The sequence below is a fragment of the Neolamprologus multifasciatus genome, chromosome 3, assembly GCF_963576455.1.
Source record: "Neolamprologus multifasciatus chromosome 3, fNeoMul1.2, whole genome shotgun sequence".
Classification (NCBI taxonomy): Eukaryota; Metazoa; Chordata; class Actinopteri; order Cichliformes; family Cichlidae; genus Neolamprologus; species Neolamprologus multifasciatus.
Window position 1 is genome coordinate 10,022,712 of NC_140441.1, and position 23,666 is coordinate 10,046,377.

Genomic DNA, 23,666 nt, shown 5'->3' on the forward strand with positions numbered 1-23,666 from the left:
GTTAGCTTTTATTTTCTGTAGTTTATCTGTGAGTAATGAACATTTCTCTGTTAAAGCGCAGTAAAAGTAAAGTCTATTTTTTTAAAAAACAAAAAAACGGAGACGGGTGGGCCTGAATGCATCTGTAGTTTACCCGCGGCCCCTGAATGCATCACTCAGATCACAGAGGAAGGAAGCAGCGAGGAGCAGAGATGGAGAGGTGAAGCTGGTCCAACAGAGGGGAATAAATCGGAGTTTATTCCGGATAAGAACATTTAATCCAATATTTGGATTAAAATGTTCGTGATCTCAGTTTTGGTCCTTGTGGGGACAGGACTGACGGTAAACAGCGGTGAGTTTTAGTGTTTTTGCACACGTTGATGAGACGGGTTCAAACCGAAAGAAACATGTGGCCTCGTTAAAAATGAACATGTCAGACGAGTTTAACTTTTATAAAGTTTTATTGTATTTATTTTCAGCTAAGCTTACTTTTAGTTACGTTTTGTTTAAATGTTGAGGTTATTCATTATGATGCATGTTCAGTCATCCAGGAAAGTAAATCTCCAAAAGTTGATTCTGTTCATCTGGACGTAGCGTTTTGTGGGAGAAACGTTTCGTCACTCATCCAAGTGACTTCTTCAGTCTCAGCTGACTGCAGGTTTCCCCAATCTTATAAACAGTACATTTGCATAATGACTGAAACCAGCCCACCGATGGAACAATGGGCTGGAAGGTCAGTTCCTTAATCTTAATTATCCAGATGAACAGAATCAACTTTTGCAAGTTATTCATTAGTTTCAGTGTTGCTACCGCTTTAATGTGGCTGTTATGTGTCAGACAGAGGATTTAAGAAGTTTGTAGCGGATTTTTTAAAATGAAGCAGGATCCCTGATCACAGCTCTCTGCAGGGTTAAAGAGATCTGTTTATAGGACAGCACCGTGCTCTGTCCTCAAGATTTCCTACTAAATGACAAACACAGATCACATCTGTGCTGCTGAAGAGCTCTGACTGCTTTTTAAAGGTGGTCTCTTAGTTTCTCTGTTCCTCCCTCATGGTTCAGAAATATTATACATTTTCTGTTTTAATAAACAAAGTCAAGTTTCAGTGAAGACAACAGAAACAGAAAGGTTTTAATACTCTGTCCTCCCTCCCAGCCTAGACTTCATTTACAAATACAGGGACGCAAACTCACCTCAACATGTAAAACTGGAACTATTAAAAAAACTAAACATTTAAGAAAATGCTACCTTTAATCCAGCCTCTGACTGAGTTTAAAGTAACCCTGAAGCTGAGTTAAAGTTGTGGTTGTTTTTGAGTCGGAGTGTAAAAACACTCGTTAACAAAACTTTATTTTCTTGCAGGAAAACCAAATGAGAACAGGAAGTTCTCTGTCTGATTTCAAACTTCTGTAAAGTTTGTAGGTCTCAGTAACGTCTTCACACAAACCTCAGCTTTAGTTTGAACTCTCAGTTAATATCAGTTATTACTGTGTATTCAGTGTTGGGAAGGTTACTTTTAAAATGTATTCCATTACAGATTACAGATTAAATGCCCCAAAATGTATTCTGTAACGTATTCCGTTACGTTACTCAATGAGAGTAACGTATTCTGAATACTTTGGATTACTTAATATATTATCATGCTGTTTACAACTACATGAATGTACTATTGCTGTGATTTATTACTGTTACTGAAGGTCCGCGGCTCCAAACCGTAGTAAAGGGACCTCTGGCTAATATGGTGGGTTCTGTGTCGGGCTCGTAGCTGAAAACTAGCTTTACTTTGTTGTCTGGGTCAACTTTGCTAGCAGAGACAGAGAGAGGCGTTGAAAGGCTGCTCCAACAGAACTTATTGTTTTTGGAGGAAAACGCGAACACGGTGTACAGTCGAGTCTTAATAGCTTACTTACAACTGGGCTTGTCAGGCTCTCTTCTTGGCTGCAGTGGTTATTATTATATTTACATGCTTCCAGCTCCCGTTTTTGCTCGATGACAGCTCGTACTTTTCCTTTTTCTCCCTCCCTCGCTCACAGACACATAACGGGTATGGCAGTCCATTCTCCCTGCAGCACGGACTACACTGCCTATGATGCTACATTCTTTAGAGCTATACCTGTAGCATTCTGCCTATTAGCTTAGCACAACAACAACAAAAAGGCCTCTCTCACCCAGGAAACACGCAGAGAGAGAGTGTCACCCTGTAACCATGGCAACCGTAACGCTACCTCCTGGAACAACAGAACGTAGCTGTCAAACAAAACCCAAACAGTCCTGACCCGCCACAATATGAAACAGGGAAGTACCGCCGTGTAATCCATTTATTCCAACAAAGTAACTGTATTCTAAATACCACCTTTTTAAACGGTAACTGTAACAGAATACAGTTACTCATATTTTGTATTTTAAATACGTAACGGCGGTACATGTATTCCGTTACTCCCCAACACTGTGTGTATTTGGATGTTTACATTTACAGCTGAGACTAAAATCACTGCATTACATATTGAAACTTTAAAGAAAGACGTGTTTATGATGTTGGAGACGGTTTGGGTCCAAATATCTGATTTATTTCTAACCTGCAGTTTGAAAGAACCAAGAACAGAAAAAACATTCAGTTTCAAACTGTGACAGAAATAACACAGATGATTATTTACTGCTGCTCACTGATTGTTCATGACTGAAATACCAAAGGGCCAGAGCTTCTGATCCATGGATCTTTAAACATACCTGCCCAGTAAAAAGATCAGAGCTCATCCATCCTCCTCCTGTGTTTTCCTACCTGTGTGACTTTCAGAGACTCATTCCCTCACTTACATCTACACTGGACTCTCCAAACCCGTTGGACTGCCGGGCATCCACGAGTTCACAGCCATGGGTTTGCTGGACGGCAGGATGATCGATTACTATGATAGCGAGAATCAGACAAAAGTTCCCAAACAGGAGTGGATGAGAGAGCATTTACCTGCTGATTACTGGGAAAAAGGCACACAGTCCCGCAGGATCAAGCAGCAGTGGTTCAAGGTCAACATCGGCATCCTGATGGAGCGAATGAGACAGAATGACTCTGCCTGTAAGTCTTTGCTGTGTTTCAATGATTTGTTCACTCAGGTAAGATCATTGAAATCTGAAGGACCAATAATCAATAACAAGACCAGAATCAAACTTTATTAATCCCAAAGGAAATGATGTGATCACAGTTGCTCCAACACAGTAACTGACTAAGTTAAACAATACAACATATTGCAGAGTTACAAAATATATACAAATATACAAACACTCCAATTATAAATGTCCCAGTATATTACACCAATTATATATACTTGTGATGGACCGAGCAGTGAAGGAAACTTAGGCACAGGTTAAAGTCCAAAAAAATGATTTTTTATTTAACCCAAAAAACATAATTAGTTAAATCATGCCAAAAGAATCAAAATCTTGGGCACATAAAAGAGGTCAAAATAACAGAACTCTACTCAAAGTTGACAACACTACTGATAACTCAAACAAACTGACCTAACTTAACAAGACAAAGGGGAAACTTAAATTGTGGCTGATCAGCCCACAAACACAGGAGAAGGGGTAAAACACACAAAACCTAACTAAACCAAACATAATGAACTCCAATTCCCCCCCATGGTCCCGAGTTATGGCATGAACCAATTTGTAGTCTTCCTTTAAAACTCGCTCCGCCCCTTTTCCACCTCTTGGCTCCTTAATCAAGGGACTGGAACAGCTGCAACTAACTCAGAAAACAAAAGATTAATCATACATAACAGTGTAAACTAAAATGTGCGCACTTATTTTAGAATACAGTGTTATGTTGATATGTGAATTAACTCTAAACCAAAACCAGTTATTTATTGTCCTGTAAACTAATTCCTATATTTAAAGAAAGACAAATGTGAATGCAATGTTACTTGTAAGCCTCTACACTAACATGGTGGGTATTACCACTGTGTGGCTGTAAGTGCAGCCATCACAATACACATAAGTATTTCTCTGTAGAGGATGTGTAATTATTAATCATGGAATCATCAGCATGTCCATATTTTCTCCTCTGATTATTTAAACATTTATTAATTTTGCCCTCCTGCTTTCAGCCCCTCATGTTCTTCAGTGGATGGTGGGCTGTGAGGGTGAGACGCAGCCTAACGGCGCACTCAGGTTTGTCCATGGCATGAGCAAGTATAACTATGATGGAAACGACTTCCTGTCCTTTGATGATAAAAGCAGAGTCTGGGTCGCTCCAGTTAAAGAGGCACTTCCCTCAAAGACAAAGTGGGACGATAACCAGGTGCTGAAAGAGTACACCAAGGGATACCTGGAGAACGAGTGCATCGATTGGCTGAGCAAGTCTGTGACTTCTGAACAAAAGCAGCTAAAAAAAACCCGTATGTATGACATAATGATCTGTGTTTTTCTATTCATTACTACGGAGCCATGCAGGGGACATGGGAGAAAAAAAAATTAAGACGGACTTTTGCGAGATCTCGCAAAAGATCTCGCAAAACTTTTGCGAGATCTCGCAAAACAAACTCGGGATCTCGCAAAACTTTTGCGAGATCCCGAGTTTGTTTTGCGAGATCTCGCAAAACTTTTGCGAGATCCCGAGTTTGTTTTGCGAGATCTCGCAAAACTTTTGCGAGATCCCGAGTTAGTTTTGCGAGATCTCGCAAAACTTTTGCGAGATCCCGAGTTCGTTTTGCGAGATCTCGCAAAACTTTTGCGAGATCCCGAGTTCGTTTTGCGAGATCTCGCAAAACTTTTGCGAGATCCCGAGTTCGTTTTGCGAGATCTCGCAAAACTTTTGCGAGATCCCGAGTTCGTTTTGCGAGATCTCGCAAAACTTTTGCGAGATCCCGAGTTCGTTTTGCGAGATCTCGCAAAAGTCCGTCTTAATTTTTTTTTTCTCCCATGTCCCCTGCGGGGCTCCGTACATTACTACTGAAGTCTATAGAACTAACATCAGTAATAGATTCAGTGTAATAGCTCAGTGTTTTCTTTGGGTTTTTTTTATTAAATCATTTTTAAGTTGATGTGCAACATTTTACATAAAGCATCAAAACGTGTGATTACAGTTTGATCATTTCTACTAATCACATTTTTTTTTTATACTTCTGTTGCTTTAATTTTGAACTTTTGTAAATTAAGTTAAAATTATGATGGCACGGTGGTTAGCACTGTTGCCGCACAGCAAGAAGGTCCTGAGTTCAATTCCAACATCAGGCCGGGGTCTTTCTGTGTGGAGTTTGCATGTTCTCCCCGTGTTTGCGTGGGTTCCCTCCGGGTACTCCGGCTTCCTCCCACCGTCCAAAGACATGCAGCTTGTGGGGATAGGTTAATTGGATAATCCAAATTGCCACTAGGTGTGAATGTGCGAGTGAATGTGAGCGCGAATGGTTGTCTGTCCCTGTGTGTTGGCCCTGCGACAGACTGGCGACCTGTCCAGGGTGTATCTCGCCCTATGACAGCTGGGATAGGCTCCAGCGCCCCCCGCGACCCTGAAAAGGATAAGCGGAAGCGAATGGATGGATGGATGTAATGCCCTTTGTTTGGCAGAAATATCACAGTTTACTTTATAACAAATATAATAGAACATATTGATCCAAATCACCATTAAATGTAGAATAACTGTTATGTTGCAGTGATTCTGTGACCTCCTGATATTCAGAGTATTGACTCAATGAGCCATAAATGAATCCTTAAAGCTTTCAAACTCACAGTGTGGAGCTCTGTGTCTGCTGTCAGAAGGTCACCGTTCATGTTGAGAGGAGATCAGTTGGATCCTCCAGGCTTGTTGTAACACGCACTGTTCATACAGACATGGAGAACGACGGTGGGATTTCTGACTGTGGTTTTCATGGATGTCTGCAACACTTTTAGTAACCATCATTTTCCTGCCACTGAAAGATTTCCACATCATGCTGTTAGTCCGTCTGACTGAACTTTCTAGAACAGAAAAACAGACCGACATCTAAAACTGTTATCAATATTAACACTGGGGTACTTGTCAGACTGAACTTTGACCTTGTATGCTCACAGCACTGTGATGGTCACCTTCTTTGGATCAAAACCAAAGAAGGTGACCATTTGCTTCTGAAGCAAACTTAAAATGAAACTGTGATCAACTGTAGCCCTTTATTGTCTGACACATTTCCTTAAACATACCTACACATTTCTTCAAATCCTGTCATTCACTGGCGTACGTGCTACAGGTCTGTGGTTACTTTCAGCTCGATCAGGTTTCCTTGGAACAGGAATGATATCAGAGGTTTTCCAAAGATCAGGAATGATGTGGGTATCTATCAACTGCTGAAAGATGGAGCTCCAAGCTGATGTCAGCTCCTCAGGCCCAGAGGACTTCTTAGAGCAGCCATGTTTAAACGGTGACAGTTACATTATCACCACATTCATTAGAGGACGGAGAATCCAGCTCTTTCATGCACTTTGCTGTAAAGTCACCAGTCTCAGACCTCACTGCAGAAATCAATGATAGAGCAGACGCAGCACAGACTGACTGTGTTCATTGTCTGTCTGCTGTTAATGGATTACATGGTGATTGATTGCAGACCTTTACCAAAAGATCAGATTGATTTCAGTTGGTCCGTGTCAGACTGACACAGGTTGCCTCCCATCATGTGACCTGTGCAATTGTTAATGTAAAATTGGTCACCTGGAGGTTGACCTCTGGGTCACTGCAATTACTTGCAATTGGTCCCAGAAACAAAAACCCCAAACGCTGCAACTCTATTCCCCTCAATTTTTCATACCTCACTTAACAGTCAAGGCCGTAGAAAACACAGCTCATATAAGACATTCAATTTCATACACTGCTTTGATCTTTCAGAGGTAAACCATATTCACATAATTCTGTTTTAATATTTAGTGACACAGTTTTCATTTCCTCCTTCCAGCTCCACCTGACGTGTACGTGTTTGCAAAGAAGTCCAGAGTGGAGACGAACCTCACCCTGACCTGCCTCGCCACAGGCTTCTACAGCAAAAACATCATTGTGAGGATCAGAAGAAACGGGCGTGTTCTGACTGAAGACGACGGCCTGAGTAGCTCAGGAGTTCTTCCGAATAACGATGAGACCTTCCAGAGACGAGACCATGTGGAGATTTTGAAGTCTGACCTGTCAAAGTTCAGCTGTGAAGTCGTTCATGAGGCGACCCGTGTGGATGTTGTGAAGACTTGGAGTAAGAAACTTTTTTTATTGTCTCTGTTGATCATAACTTTGTTTCTTCAGTCAGAGCAGCGAGCTTCTCTGTGTCCAGCAGATCTGCATCGTGACTGTCCTGATCACAGTCCTGTGGTCAGAGCCATGTCAGTCCATCTGAGAACAAAGCTAGCATGTCACATGTAGCCCAGCTCTGCAGCCCCGAAGAAGCAGAGGAGCGATCTCCTTCAGAGAATCACTGAAAAGTTCCAGATATGAACAGTTTCTGTTTCAATGCCGTCCCCTCTCAGTGACCTCCTGCACGTCACTGCTGTCCAATCACTGACTTCATCATGACTGTGGCTTCAAATCTACATCTCAGTAACAAACAGCAGCAAATAACACGCTGACAGTGACCTCAGCCTAAAACTCACGTCTGTGTTTCAGAGAACGGTGACCATCCAGAGGAACCTGGATCTGGAGCTCTGATCGGTGCACAGGGTGTTGCCTAGGCTGCGATTGCTTTTGTTGTTGGTGGAGGTCTGGGTCTGATATGCTTGCATAAAAAAGGCTGTCTTAGTAAGTACAGTGAGCATTTGTGTATAATTTACATCACAGCAGCTGCTCCAGTCTTTCAGTCTTCAAACACTTCAGTTATTATTTTATTAGGACTCCATGAGGGGGTCAAAGGTCACATGTCAGTCATGTGACATGATGTCAGACTTTTCCTGTCTGCAGCTTCTAATCCAATAACTTTGACCTCTCTGGGACATGAATGTAGTTTTTCTTTCCAGAACAGAAATGATTGCTGTTTGCTGATAGCGTGCAGCTCGTTTCCTCCACCGTCTCCACTCAGACACATCTGCATGTAGAACTTTGAAACATTTCAACAACATTTAGTCTGGATAACAGTAAACTGTAGGATTACACTTCAGCATGTTATTCATTCATTCATATTAATGACTTGAACATGTTGCTGACTGAGGTGTGATGACATCAGAGTTGGTCCGAGGCTCAGCACACTGAGCTGCTTCGCACATGTAGAACAAACCGCTGAGTTCATCCATGATCACTGACAGTCTGTGTTACGTCTGTTTACAGGAGGCAGACGTGTAGCCAACGACGACCAAGGTAACATCTTTATTTTCCTGTCTTATAAAGTTTGATGTTCAGAGACTCGTGTCGGTCTGAGCCGATCCATTAACACCTTTAACAGATTAGTATTTGCTCAAAGACGCTCAGTGTAGCGCAGAGGAGGTGAACAGGCAAACAGGGTGGAGGAGACAGAAACTTGAAGCGTGAGGAGAAAGGTTAGAGCAGCCATGCTCATGGTTACCTGTGTTCAGTATAATAATAATAGTATACTATTATTATGTGATAATATTTATACAGCAGCAGTGCTGAAAATGTTTAAACGTTAACCCTTTAAGACCTACCATAGAACCAAGTCCGCCAGAGCTTATATTATATTTTTACATGCTGTGGAGCCATTTTTGGGAGCATTTCAAGTTGCTAGACATCAATACAACCATTACAGCCTAAATTTTAATAATATGTCTGCATTAAGTGCATAGTAATTACATAAATTGCAAAAAAGTGCAATATACTATAAAAAAATTGAAAATCGTTTTTGTTTTTTAACATATATTTCTAGTTAGAGAAATTTAAGAGGCTTATCCCTCAAAACTGTAAATACAAAAAAGTTGCACAAAATAGTTTCCCACCACAGGAAATTTATTTTGAGTGTCTTTATAGTTTTATTTTTGAAATACACCAATTATTATATACTGCAGGAAAAACGAAAATAAATATTATAGTGCAAATTTGCAAAAAAGCAGCATATGCATCAAAATAAACTATTTCCAGCAGTGCAATATGAGTCCTAAGCATCCCAGAAACGACACAGAAAGTCATAAAGTCAAACATAACTTTTAAAAACACCAGTATAGGCTCATAAGGCCCTGATGGTAAAAAACTACATTTCTGCGAAAATGACGTCACTTCCGGTTTCGGGCAGGTCATGGCGGACGTGCGATACTTTGCGCTGATGGACGTAGGAAGTGTTATGAACAGCTGATCAGATCGGCAAAGCGTGTTTCTGGAATATTATGTTTTTGTTGCTGCAAGCGCTTTTTATGCAGTTTTTGCAAAGCTATATGTGGAAGGAAACTGTGACCGAGGACAAGCTGATGGCATAAGATGTAAGTACAACTCCTCCGGTTTCATATGCAAAAAAAATTATTGCTCTAGCTTACGTGGTTGCAGAGCTACCGGGATTTAAAAATAGTCACGCAAAACAGAGCGTGCCCGCTCCGACCGGTTTTAAAGGGTTAATGGCAATGGTGCGTGGTTCCTTCTCCTTCCTCAGATAAACATAACAGATTAGTTTAAGACTGAATAGATTGTAGAAGATGGGTCTTAATGTTCTGTATGTGTTTTATGTAGTAACAGTGCCTCTTTTATATCAGGGTAGTAAAGTTTGCCGTTTTGCTTCATATAGCTCAAAATGTATGTTGTCTTTACAGGAAGTGTAGCAGTGGTTGTAACAAATGTTGAGGCTGACAGTGAGAAGGTTGAGGAAGACGAGGGTAATGAAGACGAGGCTGAGGAAACCAGTCTCAGAAGCAGCACGGGTAAGTTTTCCTCAGCTAATGTGTAGCATTGAGCTCCGTGATGTGTAATTATAAGTCACATTATTCTGTACTGTGGTAGTGACGGAGACATTTTAAACTCATGTTGCAGCTGAATACTTTTTTCTTCTTTCTCCGGTGGCTTTTACTCTGCCCCGTAAGTATAATGTAGGATACTACTGCACCAGTCTGATATCAGTCTCACAGAGTTGGATCCACATCGAGTTGATCTTTGCTAGCTGTAAAACATTAATAAATAATTTATTATTTAATAATAACTTATTATTTCCCTAATAAAGATCAGATCAGTAGGTTACTTGTTACATTTAATTGATTTACATTAAAGATAGAAAGTAAATATTTAATTGTGTGACGGTCCCCTACACATAAGCATGTATTAATTTTCATGATATGATCAGGTTGGTGCATCGCTCACTGAGAACCTGCTGTATGTTTTCATATTCTGAGTTAGAGCGAGGGGAGAAAGCAGCTTTGCCAAAGAACAGAGAATAAGTCAGAGCAGATCAGCCTGTGTGTTACTTTACATGTAAAATAATACTGTTGTTCATCCCTGCAGCTGATGGCTCTGACAAAAAAACAAGGCTCAGGATTCACACTAAATCTTCTGCCACAGAGAATATGGACTGAGGTCATGCTAAATCCAGTGCCTCCAGCTGTATCCCTGCCTTTGACCTTTGGCCCCCATGAAAAATCCAGCATCACTAATTTAGGTGTGAAAATGGACCCCAGCCTAAAACTCGACTCACATGTCAAAGCTGTGGTTAAGTCCTCCATCTTTCAGTTGAGGCAGCTGTCAAAAATTAAGTCCATCCTGTCTAGATGCCACCCAGAGACACAGATCCATGCATTTATCACCTCTCGTCTGGCTTATTGTAATTCTCTTTTGATTGGAATTAGCAGGGCCCTCACGTCAGCAGCTGGTACAAAACGCTGCTGCGCGATTTTTAACTGGTACAAGCAAACCAGAGCACATAGCCCCGGTTTTAGTGTCATGTTCATGTAATGTCATGTAAAATTCTTTTATTTGTTTTCAAGTCTCCTAATGGTCTTGCCCCGCCTTATTTTTCTGAGATATTTCACCCTTACATGCTGTCACGTGCTTGTAGATCAGCTAACCAGGTGCTTTTGACTCTCCCAAAGACATTTTATAAATCCAGAGGAGCCTTTGAAGTTTTTCCTAAAATGTGCTGCTGGAGACAGGCTCCATCTCCTGCTGTTTTCAAATGTCATAAACTTTTACTCTTTGTACATACTTATTTATTCTTGATCTCATTTTTATTTTCTTTTTGTACAGCATGTTGGTGCTTTAGAAATAAATTGAAAGTTGTTCCATGAAATGTGTTTTAAAAGTGTTCATGCTTCTTTAATGATGTGGCAGGAAATTTTAGTACAGCATATCAGGAGTTTAATGAATTTAGATACACTGGTGTGATCATTGTAATGGTGTCTTGGTCAAACATAGTAATTAATCTTTTTTATTTATAAGGCCTTGGAGAGTTTCAGTGAACTGCAGGATGATTACAAAAACCAAACCGTGTCTAATACTAATGTGTAAATACACTGATTAAGCACTGGCTGGACCACAAAAATGAGGTAACAGTGTACAACTACTGCAGTGTGAACTTCTGCTTTTAAATGGAGGGATTGAAAAAGAAGGAATCAGAAGAGCCGCATGTCTCCTCCTCTGCTCACATCTCTGCTGGGAGGATCTAGGACATCAGGACTAGGGCTGTTCGATATAACGATATATATCAGATGACGATATAAAAACGTCTATCGTTTCATTTTACGCTATCGTTTGTTTCGTGGTGTCGCAAAATAAACTCTTTACGGCAATATTTTTTCATCATTTTGATGGTCGCTGTAGTGGCTATATTAATTTCGAGCCCGTTCTCACTCCTGAGGCATAACATGCCGACGTTTTGTCACGTCCCGCGGCGTTCCCGAGGAACGCAAAAGGAGACCTTCGGCGTTCTTATGGTACGCGGCGGGTTATGGCTGAAATCCAGTGCAATGACGCTCCCGCGGTAATAGACGTTCCAGCCCTAAACCTAACCTTATCCCTAGCCCTAACCATAACCTTTTTCCTGACCTTAACCATGACTTTAATTATGTTAAATAGCGTGTTTCTAAGTGATTTGAAGAAAAAGAGCGAACATGTGTAGATTGAGTCCATACGGTTCTCAGATTTCCTCATTTTTCCAAGGTCGTCATTTAGGAACGTGGTGGGTAGCCGAAAACGTAATATGTTGACGATTTGTCACCTAGCGTAAAATGTTACGCTTTGGGAGCGAGAACGTGTTGTAATTTCTTAAAGTTCTCTCTTTCTCTTATATTTAATATAACCACACTACAGACAGACAAGCGCCTGTTTTTATGCGTTGTGGTTAGCAACAACGACGGTAACAGCATCGCGTGTCCACTTGTTTATGTTCCACATAAACCTTTCACAATAAAGCTCAAGATCCTGTTGAGACTTTTCAAAATAAACTGAATCACGTGAAAGAGCAGATTATTTACGGATGAGAATTAAAAAAGAGGCGCCAGGTGCTAAAAAATAAACCTTAGACTCAAACGTTAGAACAGGCTTTTCCCCGCCGCACGTCGTGTAATAAATACTCACAAAGAAAACAGCGGCCGTTACAACTTATGTCTAAAAATGTATCGTTTCATGCATCGGTTAAAACACTCGACTCCAGCTACATGATGCGCAGCTGGAAACACTTCACGCAAGTCGAGCTGCCCGAGATTCACAGAATTTACAAAAATGTTACATTTTTGTGATTTATGTCGTTATCAGGACGATAGAATTCTTATATCGGGATATGAGATTTTGGTCATATCGCACAGCCCTAATCAGGACAGGGTATTACTTGAGTTAGACACATGCAATTGATGCATTTCAGCAAATAAAATTCACAACTAAAGAAATACTGACTGAGAAATAAACATCTGTATATTAAAACCTGGTTTTGTTTCAGTGGATCTTCTGCCTGTGTATCAATGCTTTGGAGATAAAACAACAATTTCCTGATGCGGACAAAAAGTGGAACAGGACTGTGGTTATCTTCCATGAATGCTGCAGAAACAAGTCGGCTCCTAAAAATGGACTATGTCCACATGTCTCTGTTTCCAGTCTATCCCTGGAGAGTGACCCAGTTGTTCATTAACATGAACTCATGTTTACTGCTTCTTTGTAACAAAAATTATTATTTTTACAATGAAAATACAGAAAAAGAAAATACACAGTACGCCACAGCAGATCATCTGCCTCCATCTCACCCTCTCTAGCATCCTCCTCTACCGTGCCAACTCTGCTGATTTGTCTATTTTTGTTGCTGAAAAGAAATCCAGATACATCTGAGTTTTAAATTGCTAGTGGGATGAAAAATGAAAATAAATTTCAGTAGACAGAGAATTCTAAATATAAATTATGAATCCTGAAATAAAGTACATTCACACATGATCAAGTGCACATATGAAAAGTTTGTTCTTCCAGTTGTCCAGTTTAAGTTAGGTGCTGGTCTGGAAACTATACAATCACAAAGCCTCAAAAACTGGGGCAGAAGTAAAAGGGGAGCAGCTGAAAGTAACTGTGACAGGAGAAGGTTACTGGCCTTGGTTTGTGTCTCTCGGCGGTAAGATTCGAGAAAAAAAAACTTCCATAGACACTGTTGGATCGATGTAGAATAAACAAACAGTTCTGATTTCACTTTGTGTACGTGAGGAGGAAAATAGTGGGGTACTCTTTTCGGGGCAATGAACCACATGTGTGCTTGATGCTGATGCGGAACCGTGGAGGGGTAAAGGTGAAAGGGCCAAAAGAACAAAGCAAGAACAGGAGGAAAGGAAAGTGATGAAAAAGATTTTTCACCACAGTGAAGACAACTCCCCAAACGTCTGTCAGAGAGTCTTCATGAGGCACATGTAGACTCGGCCCTGAAGCAGCAAACACACAGGAGAAAAACACAGTGGGCCCATCTTGGTTTCACTTTCACTTTGAAAGGTCAGCAAACAAACGATGAATGAAGCTCAAATATAAATGTGCCAGCTTGGACACTGTTGTGGGACACCCAGCTGATTCCAAAGGGTCCTTAATGGTTAGTACCCACTTCTTTGGTGTGACAGGAATGACTCATTTTACCAACATGAGCTCATCACAACTGTTAACAACAGACAAGTGAAACTGTGTGAACGCCCCTGCTCTCTTCCCTCCCTCAGGCCTGTTAGGGACACGACCCTCTGTTATGCCACAGACAAACAGAGAAGCCACCATCAGTTACAAAAGCATTGTCACTATTCCTTCTCATTTTTAGATAAAGCTACAGATGATTAAAACATTCGCACACACACACACACACATTTTTTTGCTATTTTTGTAAATACAGTGAGCCCAACACTAGGAATAAGACAAGGAGCCATCAGCACAGCGTCAATGAATAAATCATTAAGATGATACTCCAAGATGAGCTGACATGAGTGTCAGAAGGTAAGGAGGATCCAAAATCATGTAATCTATCACTGACACACTGACAGAGGATAAAACATGAAGAAATCTTACTAGTGTCTACAAAAAGGCCATTCCTAAAAGACAGCACAGAGGCCCTGAGCACCAGATCTATAGAAGCCAACACGACCATGCAGGCTGTGTAAAGGTGTCACAAAGACTATCCAGCACATGAGATGCAAGCTAGGACAGCGTACAACCAAGTGGCTGGGAGATGGATCCCCAAAAATCCATCTGGGACAGATGGTGTGAAATCTTTGCTTCTTTGGTGAATCTTACATGTGGAATCAACCTGAATACACAATCACTGCTTTGTAAAACAATTACATTTGTGAAAACTTCACAATGAATAACAAACACAACCATCCTGATCTTCACTCAGTGCAGTTACATTGCTCTGACCTTTTCTCAGAAGCCGCTCGAATTCCTGTAAAATCGCAGAGAGAAGTGACATCATCTAAACTGTATGTTTTGCAGTTTTTATTAGTAAAGCATGTTTCTCACTATGAGCAGATTTGTCTTTGTGTTTTTTTTTTTTTCTTAAACACTACTTTCTGTTTAACCACTTACTTCCTGCCCCCTCTCTGATTCATGTGAAAGCTTAATGCTTCCTATAATCACTCCACTGTCTACAGCCTCCTGTCACAGATGAACACTCTCCAAGTCCTCCTAATTTTTCCGTCTACATGTGAATGAAAGAGCATGTTTACATTGTTATTATTTAATGGTATTTCTGTGGAAAAGGTTTCATGTTTTTTAAATGGTAATGTCTAGGGATGGGTACCGATATCCGGTGCCATGATGGCACCGGTTCTGACATAAAGGGTAGTAACCAGACCGAAAAGCAGCGCACATTTCGGTGCTTTATTTCGGTGCTTTTTTTTCCTGAGCTGTGGTACACTTTCTTCTTCCTTACATTTATATTGGCGGTTGGCAAACAACTGAAAGGTGCATTACCGCCACCAACTGGTATGGAATGATACACTTTAGATTCTAGCCAATCATTTTACGTTTCCGGATAGTAGGCGGGTCCATGTACGTACGTTCTTTTAGAGCAGAGCAGTGTTGCCAACTTAGCGACTTTGTCGCTATATTTAGCGAGTTTTCAGACCCCCTTAGCGACTTTTTTTCTAAAAAGCGACTAGCGACAAATCTGGCGACTTTTTCTGGTGTTATTGGAGACTTATTTATGACGACTTTTTGACGTGAAAGGGCATGTTGCTCTTACTCTCAACAAGCAGCGGGTGCTGCCGTGGGCACCTCGCCCGTGCCAAAGCGCTCACGGGCGGAGGATAGTCCTCCCCCAGCTGCTATCAGGGCAGGAGATGTTCACACCTGTGCATCCGAATTGCAAATGAATCGCGCATGAGCGAAGCCGCTGCTCCCGCACTGACTGTAACGCAGTCAATTCTTCTTTTACTGTTATGCTGTGTGGTGGATCAGGTTTAAAACTACTTATAAACACACACACACAAAGTAACTCCACCAGAGTGCCAATTTCGGGTCACTTTTGCCGGTCCAAGCCCGGGTAAAGAAGCAGGGTTGGAATTGTGACATTACAAAAAACAATTATTGCTAAAATAAATTTAATTTGTAGTTCTAAATAAACTCTAACTGCATTTAGGACGTTTTTTACTCACTTTATGTCTCTTCCACGATGTTATTTCTCTCTCCAACAACGTAGGTTACAATTATATTAGCATGACCAATTATGCAAATTAGGCAATGACGTCATTTAGCGACTTCTAGCGACTTTTAGGACAGCCAATAGCGATTTTTCTTACTGAGGAGTTGGCAACACTGGAGCAGAGCTACAGATTAAAAATGCCCAAGGCGAAGCGGTCAAAAGTCTGGCTGTACTTCACAGCAAAATATGCAAACTCAGCAGCTGCAACAAGTGCTTTAAGGTGATACTGTGATACTGTCAAAGAAGGTAACACCTCAAATCCGATGAAACACCTGGCGACGGATAGCGTTTTTTTTTAAAAGCCGAAAAATGCGCCGTATTTGATAGCTTGCTGCAAGACCTCACACCAGCGCATCTACTGCGGGTGGGTTGCCTGTTATCGGACCCGGAGTTAGCAACATCCCCCAAAAACCCGAAGAGGAGAGTCCTGGCCCCTAGCCCTGCCAGTGTAGCAGAAATGATGACGGATGATGATGGCAGCAGCAGCCGTTCTTCTCTGCGTGAGTAGCTTAGTAGGCTAACCACGTTATTAAATTAATGCATGTAAGGTGAACTAGCAAACACCGTCATAGTTACATGCAGCTGTCTTCTTGTTTGATGTCAGATACTCCCTTCACCCTGGCCAAAAAGGCTAAAATGACCAAAGAAAAAGTGGAAAAGAGCTAAACATGAGAGGTTTTTGGACAAAGTTTGTGTTTTTTCCATTGATTAAGCACTGCTTCCAGCCAAGAGTGATACCATAAATCCCCTATAGCTGCAGAAAAGGCTAACATTGTTATCTTTTTACAAAAAAACAGCTGAACATAAGATGTTTTTGGACCAATTTTGTGTTCTCCATTCTTTAAGCACCGGTTTGAGCACCGTTTAAGCACCGGCACCGTTTCAAAAGTACCGGTTTGGCACCGGTATCGGATAAAACCTAAACGATACCCATCCCTAGTAATGTCACATTTGTACATTTCAGTTGGTTACCAGTGGATTCACATGTTTCTGTGCTGCAGAGAAATCGTGCAGTATGTGCTGTTAACATGATAATATGAGACAGTGACTCACAGGCTTTGATGTTTCCAAGGTTTTTAATTTTTTAATTTATTTCTACTTTAACTTTCCTTCACTAGAAAATGTTGTTACAATAACCTGTGATCTACATTTTTATTTGAAGTTTAATTTTTACAGTGTACTTAAAGCAGCAGTTTGATAAAGTTAATATTGTTACAAAAAGGCTTTTGTTTTCAATGTTTTACAGCATAGTAACAATGGATTCATTAAAGTGATTTCCTCAGACACAGTGAGGCTTGTGACCTCAACCTATTTAAAGTATTTTTCTCGTCAGTGCTTTGCCACCTTCCTCGAAAAATGACAGCTGTGGGGGTTTTTCTTGCCTTTCTAGTCGGCCTACTGTTAGTATAGATTGACTCTGTGGTCGCAGCTGCTGTTATCTGATTTGGATTGCGCTCACACATTTGCATTTGTGGGCAGATTTTTGAGATTTCTAAGCAAAGGCACACACAAGCTCTGTGTGTGTGTGTGTGTGTGTGTGTGTGTTTGTGTGTGTGTGTTTTCAGCAGCAAGCAGTGCATCAGATCAGTGGTAGATGGATAATTAATTTACTAAAAGGAGATAACACAGCACACATCCAATAATATCATTATAGCCTCATTTTAGCCACACAGACATAACCTGATTTAGTGACAGCCCTAAATCACACACACTGAGTGCTCATGATTGTTTTATTTTGCTTCAGCACTTTAACTTTTCCTCAAGTGAGACATTTAAATTTACCTGTAAACAGTGGCTGACACATTTAGATGATGGGTGCTGTGGGCTATCAAACTCACCAAAAAGAAAGAAAGAGGGTACATCCTGGACAGGTTTCCAGTCAACCTCGCAGATCCACACAACCTACACCTGCATCACCTGCATGTGAGGTTGCCAGTGTAATAATGTGAATTATTGTTTGCAAGATGGTTTGTTCCACAATAGATTGTGTTGCTGCACGGACGTTTTAGAGTGACACACAAGTAAGGATTGTTAGGCTGTATGTTGCTGTTGTACATGGCACAGGACCAATCGGAGTCGCATGACTTGTTAATAAAACTTACTACCCCGTTGGGTAGGAAATAGATATTCTGGAGTCTATCGTGAATGAGACCAGAATATAACAGCCAGAGTTCCCAGAGGGAAGCCATGCAGGCACAGAGAGGATATGCAAACTGCACATGCAAAGGCCTCAGTTAGTGGATTCAAACCCAGGACCTTCTTTCTGTTTCACAACAGAACTAACCACTCCACCACCAAGCCATCTCAAACATCCTTTAAACTTTTCTACTGGCAGATTTCCAAAATCTTCCCAAAGTTTTACTTACAGGAGGTTCAGGATTATTGAAAAACTGGACTGTGCCAGTGTGCTGGTTGTAAGTAGCAAATATGAGCCTGTCCAGAATGATTGTAATGCACTAACCAACAACACTAATCCAACTATAATTTGGGGTGTGCAGTATTTCTGGATTCTTTTCTTTTCTTTTAGACGAGAAAGAAGTGGAGGTTGGAGAGGATGCAACTCTCAATTGTCAGGGTTCCCATGAAGGGAACATCTTACGGGTAGCATGGACCAAGAGGGACCTGAAAGCAGACGAGTATGGCTTCTTTTACCGGGAAGATCATCCTTACAAAACATACCAGCATGAATTATTCAAAGGTCGAGTGAAGCTGGGAGATCCAAACATGAAAAGTGGAAAAATGTCCATCATTCTGCACAACGTCACTGTTAACGACACTGGAACATATGAGTGCCACATCTCATATGAAACAGATCACAGCCAGAGATCTGAGATGAAGCAGGAAACCAAGCTGAAAGTTACACCTGCAGGTGAGTTGAAGCCTCGAGTGTGTCCTCTTTATCCGTTTGTCACTCGATGAGCAAGACTAGCCGGTTAAATCAAGAGTAAGAATTCACTCTTCCCGTTTTCATCCATTTTATTAGTCATGTCCTTGCTTAAGGTATATACTCTTAGTATTATACATTTATTGAACTGGTTTATTAGTAAAATATCAACTTCCAACAATGCCAAGATACGTGCATCTATCCACTTTCCTCCTGTTCTGCTACTACTGTGTGAAGCACAGCTAAGCAGACAGACAGCTCTTTGACCAGTGACAGGTGTGTTGTCTACTTTATTAAGACGGCCCTTCAAAATGTAAAGTAAAACTAACAGACATCAACAAACATATACTTCAGTCTCAGGGTCGACGCACTTATGGTATCAATTTCAATATCCTACGTCACCGGACAGGATTTTTTTTTTTTAATTTGACCTCTGACCTTGAGGTTGATATCCCTGAGATTTATTCTTGTCTGAGATTTTATAGTAGCTACACCTATGGTGTTCTGACTGTTGTCAAATTTGTACATGTTTGTTTTGTTTGGTTAGTGCACTGGCCCTTTAAGAGAAAGGCATGGTCCTGAGCGCTCAGGGGAAGTGTAAGAAAGACTCAGACAATCTACTGAATGTGATCTATGCTGTGAAAGGCTGATAAAAAGGCATTCCCTGTGAGTATGCATTATTGTTTGACACTTTATGTTGATTAATACCCTGTCCAGCATCTAAGTTGCACTTAGATGCTGTATTACGCGTGCTAATTTATGGTTGTAGACAGTTGTTTTGGTGTTAGCATTAGCACTTGGACACGCAGCTCCTCAAGTAATTATTTTAATTTGACAGTCATATACACTGTATTTTGTTGTTACAGTTTCACACCTGCCATATAAAGCAAAGTCTAAACCCACTCTGGTGTCAGTGACTTTTGTGTGGAGGTGTTTAACTCTTGGATAGTAGAAAGTGGTTCTACAGGTCAGTTACATTTTATATGGTATTGATTTTCAATTCCACTTCCTTCTCAAGTTATCACATTCAGAATACTTGAGTGTCCACAACAATCTCCCATGAACATTTTACAGCTGAGGGGTAAAAAAACAAACAAGGTGCAATGAGACCTGTAGTTACATAGTAGCCTGTTTCTTAAAAAACAGGCTACTACTGCTGCTGCTACTATGGGGCGATCGTGGCTCACAGAGTTGGCAGTTCGTCTTGTAATCGGAAGGTTGCCGGTTCGAGCCCCGGCTCGGACAGTCTCGGTCGTTGTGTCCTTGGGCAAGACACTTCACCTACCGCCTACTGGTGTTGACCAGAGGGGCCGATGGCGCGATATGGCAGCCTCGCTTCCTTCAGTCTGCCCCAGGGCAGCTGTGGCTACAACTGTAGCTGCCTCCACCAGTGTGTGAATGTGAGAGTGAATGAATAGTGGTATTGTAAAGCGCTTTGAAGACCTCAAAAAGCGCTATATAAATGCAATCCATTATTATTATTATTATTAAAATTAACTTCCCTAAAAATCACAATTGTATGTAAAGTACTAAAAAATAATAATTGAAGACATGTCAAAAGCTCAAAATACTCACGGGCAGTGTTTTCCACAAAGTCACAAATAAGGATGAAGTTGAGTTGGGTTCATTCATGACTATTTAACCAGCGCACATGTGAGAAATATTTCCTGCTTCTGACTTTGCTAAGCCTCGACTGGTTATCGCAATGCAACCTATGAACAGACAAAGCAATAGCGCCACCTGGTGGTGAGATTTAACCCAGCACACTCCCACTCATTTTGCAGTCTGAAGGATCGGGCCCAGATGCTGCGATAGCGTCTGCCAGATGGAAGGAGAAAAAAGAAAAGAAAGAGTCCATGTGAGAGGTGTGAAGGCGGAGGCTGCATCACCAGGAAGCCTTGCTGATGCTTGTGAAAGATGTCCTGTAAGAGAGAGAGATGTTCTGATGATCTTGGCAGCTGTTTTAACTATCTGATGTAGCTGGCTGGGGTCACCGACTGCAGCAGATCCAGTGATCTGGTGGCACATGTCACGTGTGGCATGACAAGTTTCATGAAGCACTTCGTGATGATGGGGGTCAGGGTGATGGGACAGTACTCATTAAGGCAGGACACTGAGGATTTCTTTGGCACCGGGATGATGGTGGTGGACTTGACCAATTCCTGAGTTTTGTTTTCTTTCTCTATAAGGTTACAATGGGTTGCCTGACTCATTTAATTTAATTAATAATAGAAACATTAATAAAACCCTTTAATTTAGCCGTTTTGCCTCCCTGTCTCCTTTTTTCAATGCAGACTAAATATTTAATGATAATAATAATAATACATTTTATTTGAAAGCACCTTTCAGAACACTCAAGGACACTGTACACAGCAGAATAATAAAAGCAACATAAAAACAAGCAGTTTACACATTTTCAAGCATAAGACATAAAGCAAATTTAAAATAGCAGAGTGGAGAGGTTATGTAGGATAAGCTTTTTTGAACAAGTAAGTTTTGAGTTGGGACTTAAAGAGAGAGAAGGAAGAGATATTTCTTAAATCAGGAGGTCGGGAATTATAGAGTCGTGGAGCAGGGCAGCTGAAAGCCCTGCTCCCCATGCTAAATGGTAAATGACCTGTATTTGTATAGCGCTTTAATTAGACCGTAAGGACCCCAAAGCGCTTTACACTACAACACACACACATCACACTGGTGATGGCAGCTACATTGTAGCCACAGCTGCCCTGGGGCGCACTGACAGAGGCGAGGCTGCCGGACGCTGGCGCCACCGGGCCCTCTGACCACCACCAGTAGGCAACGGGGGAAGTGTCGTGCCCAAGGACACAACGACCGAGACTGTCCAAGCCGGGGCTCGAACCGGCAACCTTCTGATTATAAGACGAACTGCCAACTATTGAGCTACGATCCCCTTGGTGGCAAGACGGGTAGAGGGGACAGAGAGAGAAAGAGAAGAAGAGGAAACCATCAGAATGAACATTTAAAAGGGAAGTAAACTAATTTGATGTCGAGGACACAAACCCCAAAAGGCACTGAGGAAACAGTAAGACACAACGAGCGAAAAAGGAAGACTGAAGCTATAAGTACACAAAGGCTAATAAGGGTAATCACATGAGAATGAGGTCAGGGATTATCTCCACGTGAAGGTACCCTCCAACCAACTAGAGGACCACGCCTCTCTCAACAGGCTAAAGGAGATAAGAACTGAAGGTCTCACAGATCAGGTCCTTTGAAATATATTCTCATCCCTTTTACCTTTGGACATGTCAGGCCTGTCACCTGCAGCTCTGCTCTGCTCCTCAATCGGTGAAAAAAAAAGGTCTAAAGACAGATGAGGAGAAAAGGTCAGCTTAACATCCATCAGTCACACTACAATGCTCATGAGAAGTCACGTCATCCTTTTACAATTACCAGACTCACCACCAGATGGCGCTCAAACATGACGAATTAGATCACTGCTGTTCAGGATGTCGGTCTGCAGTCTGACCTTCAAATTAACCTGTGTACTCCATCACACAACACACACTAGTGGGAGAAGCCATGTTAAACACAGGAGAAACAACTAAACTCCGAACAAAGAACAGGAGGACACAATACTGTTAAAAGTTACGCTCATGTGACACATACAGGTGTAACAGCTCTGCTTCTGAGTCAGCCCAGGATATGAATCTTGTCAGTCAGCTAGGACGCAGTGATTGAATGAAGGCTGAGTAACAGAGTTTCCACTGTATGACAGTGACTTTCTATGACCTGCACTGGTTGAGCCATTAAACAATGTTCATGTGATGTCTGTAAATCATGTTTTCTTTTATTCCAAATGCTTCAAATGTGAACATGACTTTAAATGTAACAACTCAGTTTCTATGGATTTGACTGTGGATCTGACAGAGATAAAGATCGGCCCTGATTTTGAATTAAGTTGGAATAAAGTTGAACAACTTGGTTCCCACTTGAAAAATTCTTATTCTGTCAGTAATTTACCTTCATGGTGAAGTTGACCCTAACACCTTCTTCCAATTCAATAAAAGTGCTGTCAAACGTTTGTGCTGCTTCTGTTTTAAAGATAATAGTGAAAATGTAATAACTGCATTTAGTTGCCTTGTATTTGTGACATGTGCAATGACAATAAAGTTGAATTCTATTCTAAAGGTCAAAAGGTCACACATACACACCTTTGTTGGATTTGAAGAATCATCTATTGAGTATTTTTCTGAGTATTGTACAGAGTTTAAAATTCTAGTTTTAACCCCACTTTTATGTCATAAAAACTGTTAACAACAGGCCAGTGTAGCTCTATAATAAGGAAACTGTCATTTCACCTCTTTCCTATGAAAGCCACAGGCCATTGTAGTACCACGTGGCATGGCCCTGAACTCTGAATGAGTCATAACACATGTAAACACCAAAAACCACCCTCACCCGTCTGATTACCACCCAGAGAAAACGCCACAACTTACAAACGCATCAGCACTGTCTTCCTCGTCTGTAAAGAAACCCAAGGGGGGATTATAAAACATGATCATCCTGATCACGTTTCAAGATGAGCTGACAGAGTGACTCTGACAGCTGAAGACAGGTGAGGATCCAAAATCATGCAACGTACCGACAGACAGAGAGAGGACAAAACATCAAGAGAAGTTAGCTAAACAATTTATATATCACAAAACCACAACAGCAGTAGCCTCAAAGCACTTTATATTGTGAGGTAAAGACTCTAATAACAACGATCCACATCTGTGCTTTAAGAGCTTCCTGCCTCAACTGATAGAATTCAAAAGAATTTATTGTCATTGTACACA

The 23,666-nt window shown here is 41.2% G+C and overlaps 2 protein-coding genes across 3 annotated transcripts in view; one reads left to right on the plus strand and one right to left on the minus strand.

Moving 5' to 3' along the window:
* Positions 1 to 23,666, minus strand: part of LOC146521506 (V-set domain containing T-cell activation inhibitor 1-like) — a 216,209-nt gene that overhangs the window by 40,288 nt on the left and 152,255 nt on the right. The gene's annotated exons all lie outside the window — the stretch shown is intronic.
* On the plus strand, positions 176 to 11,098 carry LOC146521508 (major histocompatibility complex class I-related protein 1-like). 2 transcript variants are annotated; one of them, XM_085155083.1, is made up of 7 exons: positions 176 to 331; positions 2,774 to 3,049; positions 4,080 to 4,370; positions 6,894 to 7,717; positions 8,240 to 8,269; positions 9,664 to 9,771; positions 10,346 to 11,098. In XM_085155083.1, the coding sequence occupies exons 1-4, from the start codon at positions 277 to 279 to the stop codon at positions 7,343 to 7,345; spliced, it is 1,074 nt and encodes a 357-aa protein (XP_085011209.1). In that variant the 5' UTR covers positions 176 to 276; the 3' UTR covers positions 7,346 to 7,717; positions 8,240 to 8,269; positions 9,664 to 9,771; positions 10,346 to 11,098. The 2 variants fall into 2 exon arrangements, with proteins under 2 accessions (XP_085011209.1, XP_085011210.1); XM_085155084.1 differs by lacking the exons at positions 9,664 to 9,771; positions 10,346 to 11,098 and having other exon boundaries at positions 8,240 to 9,429.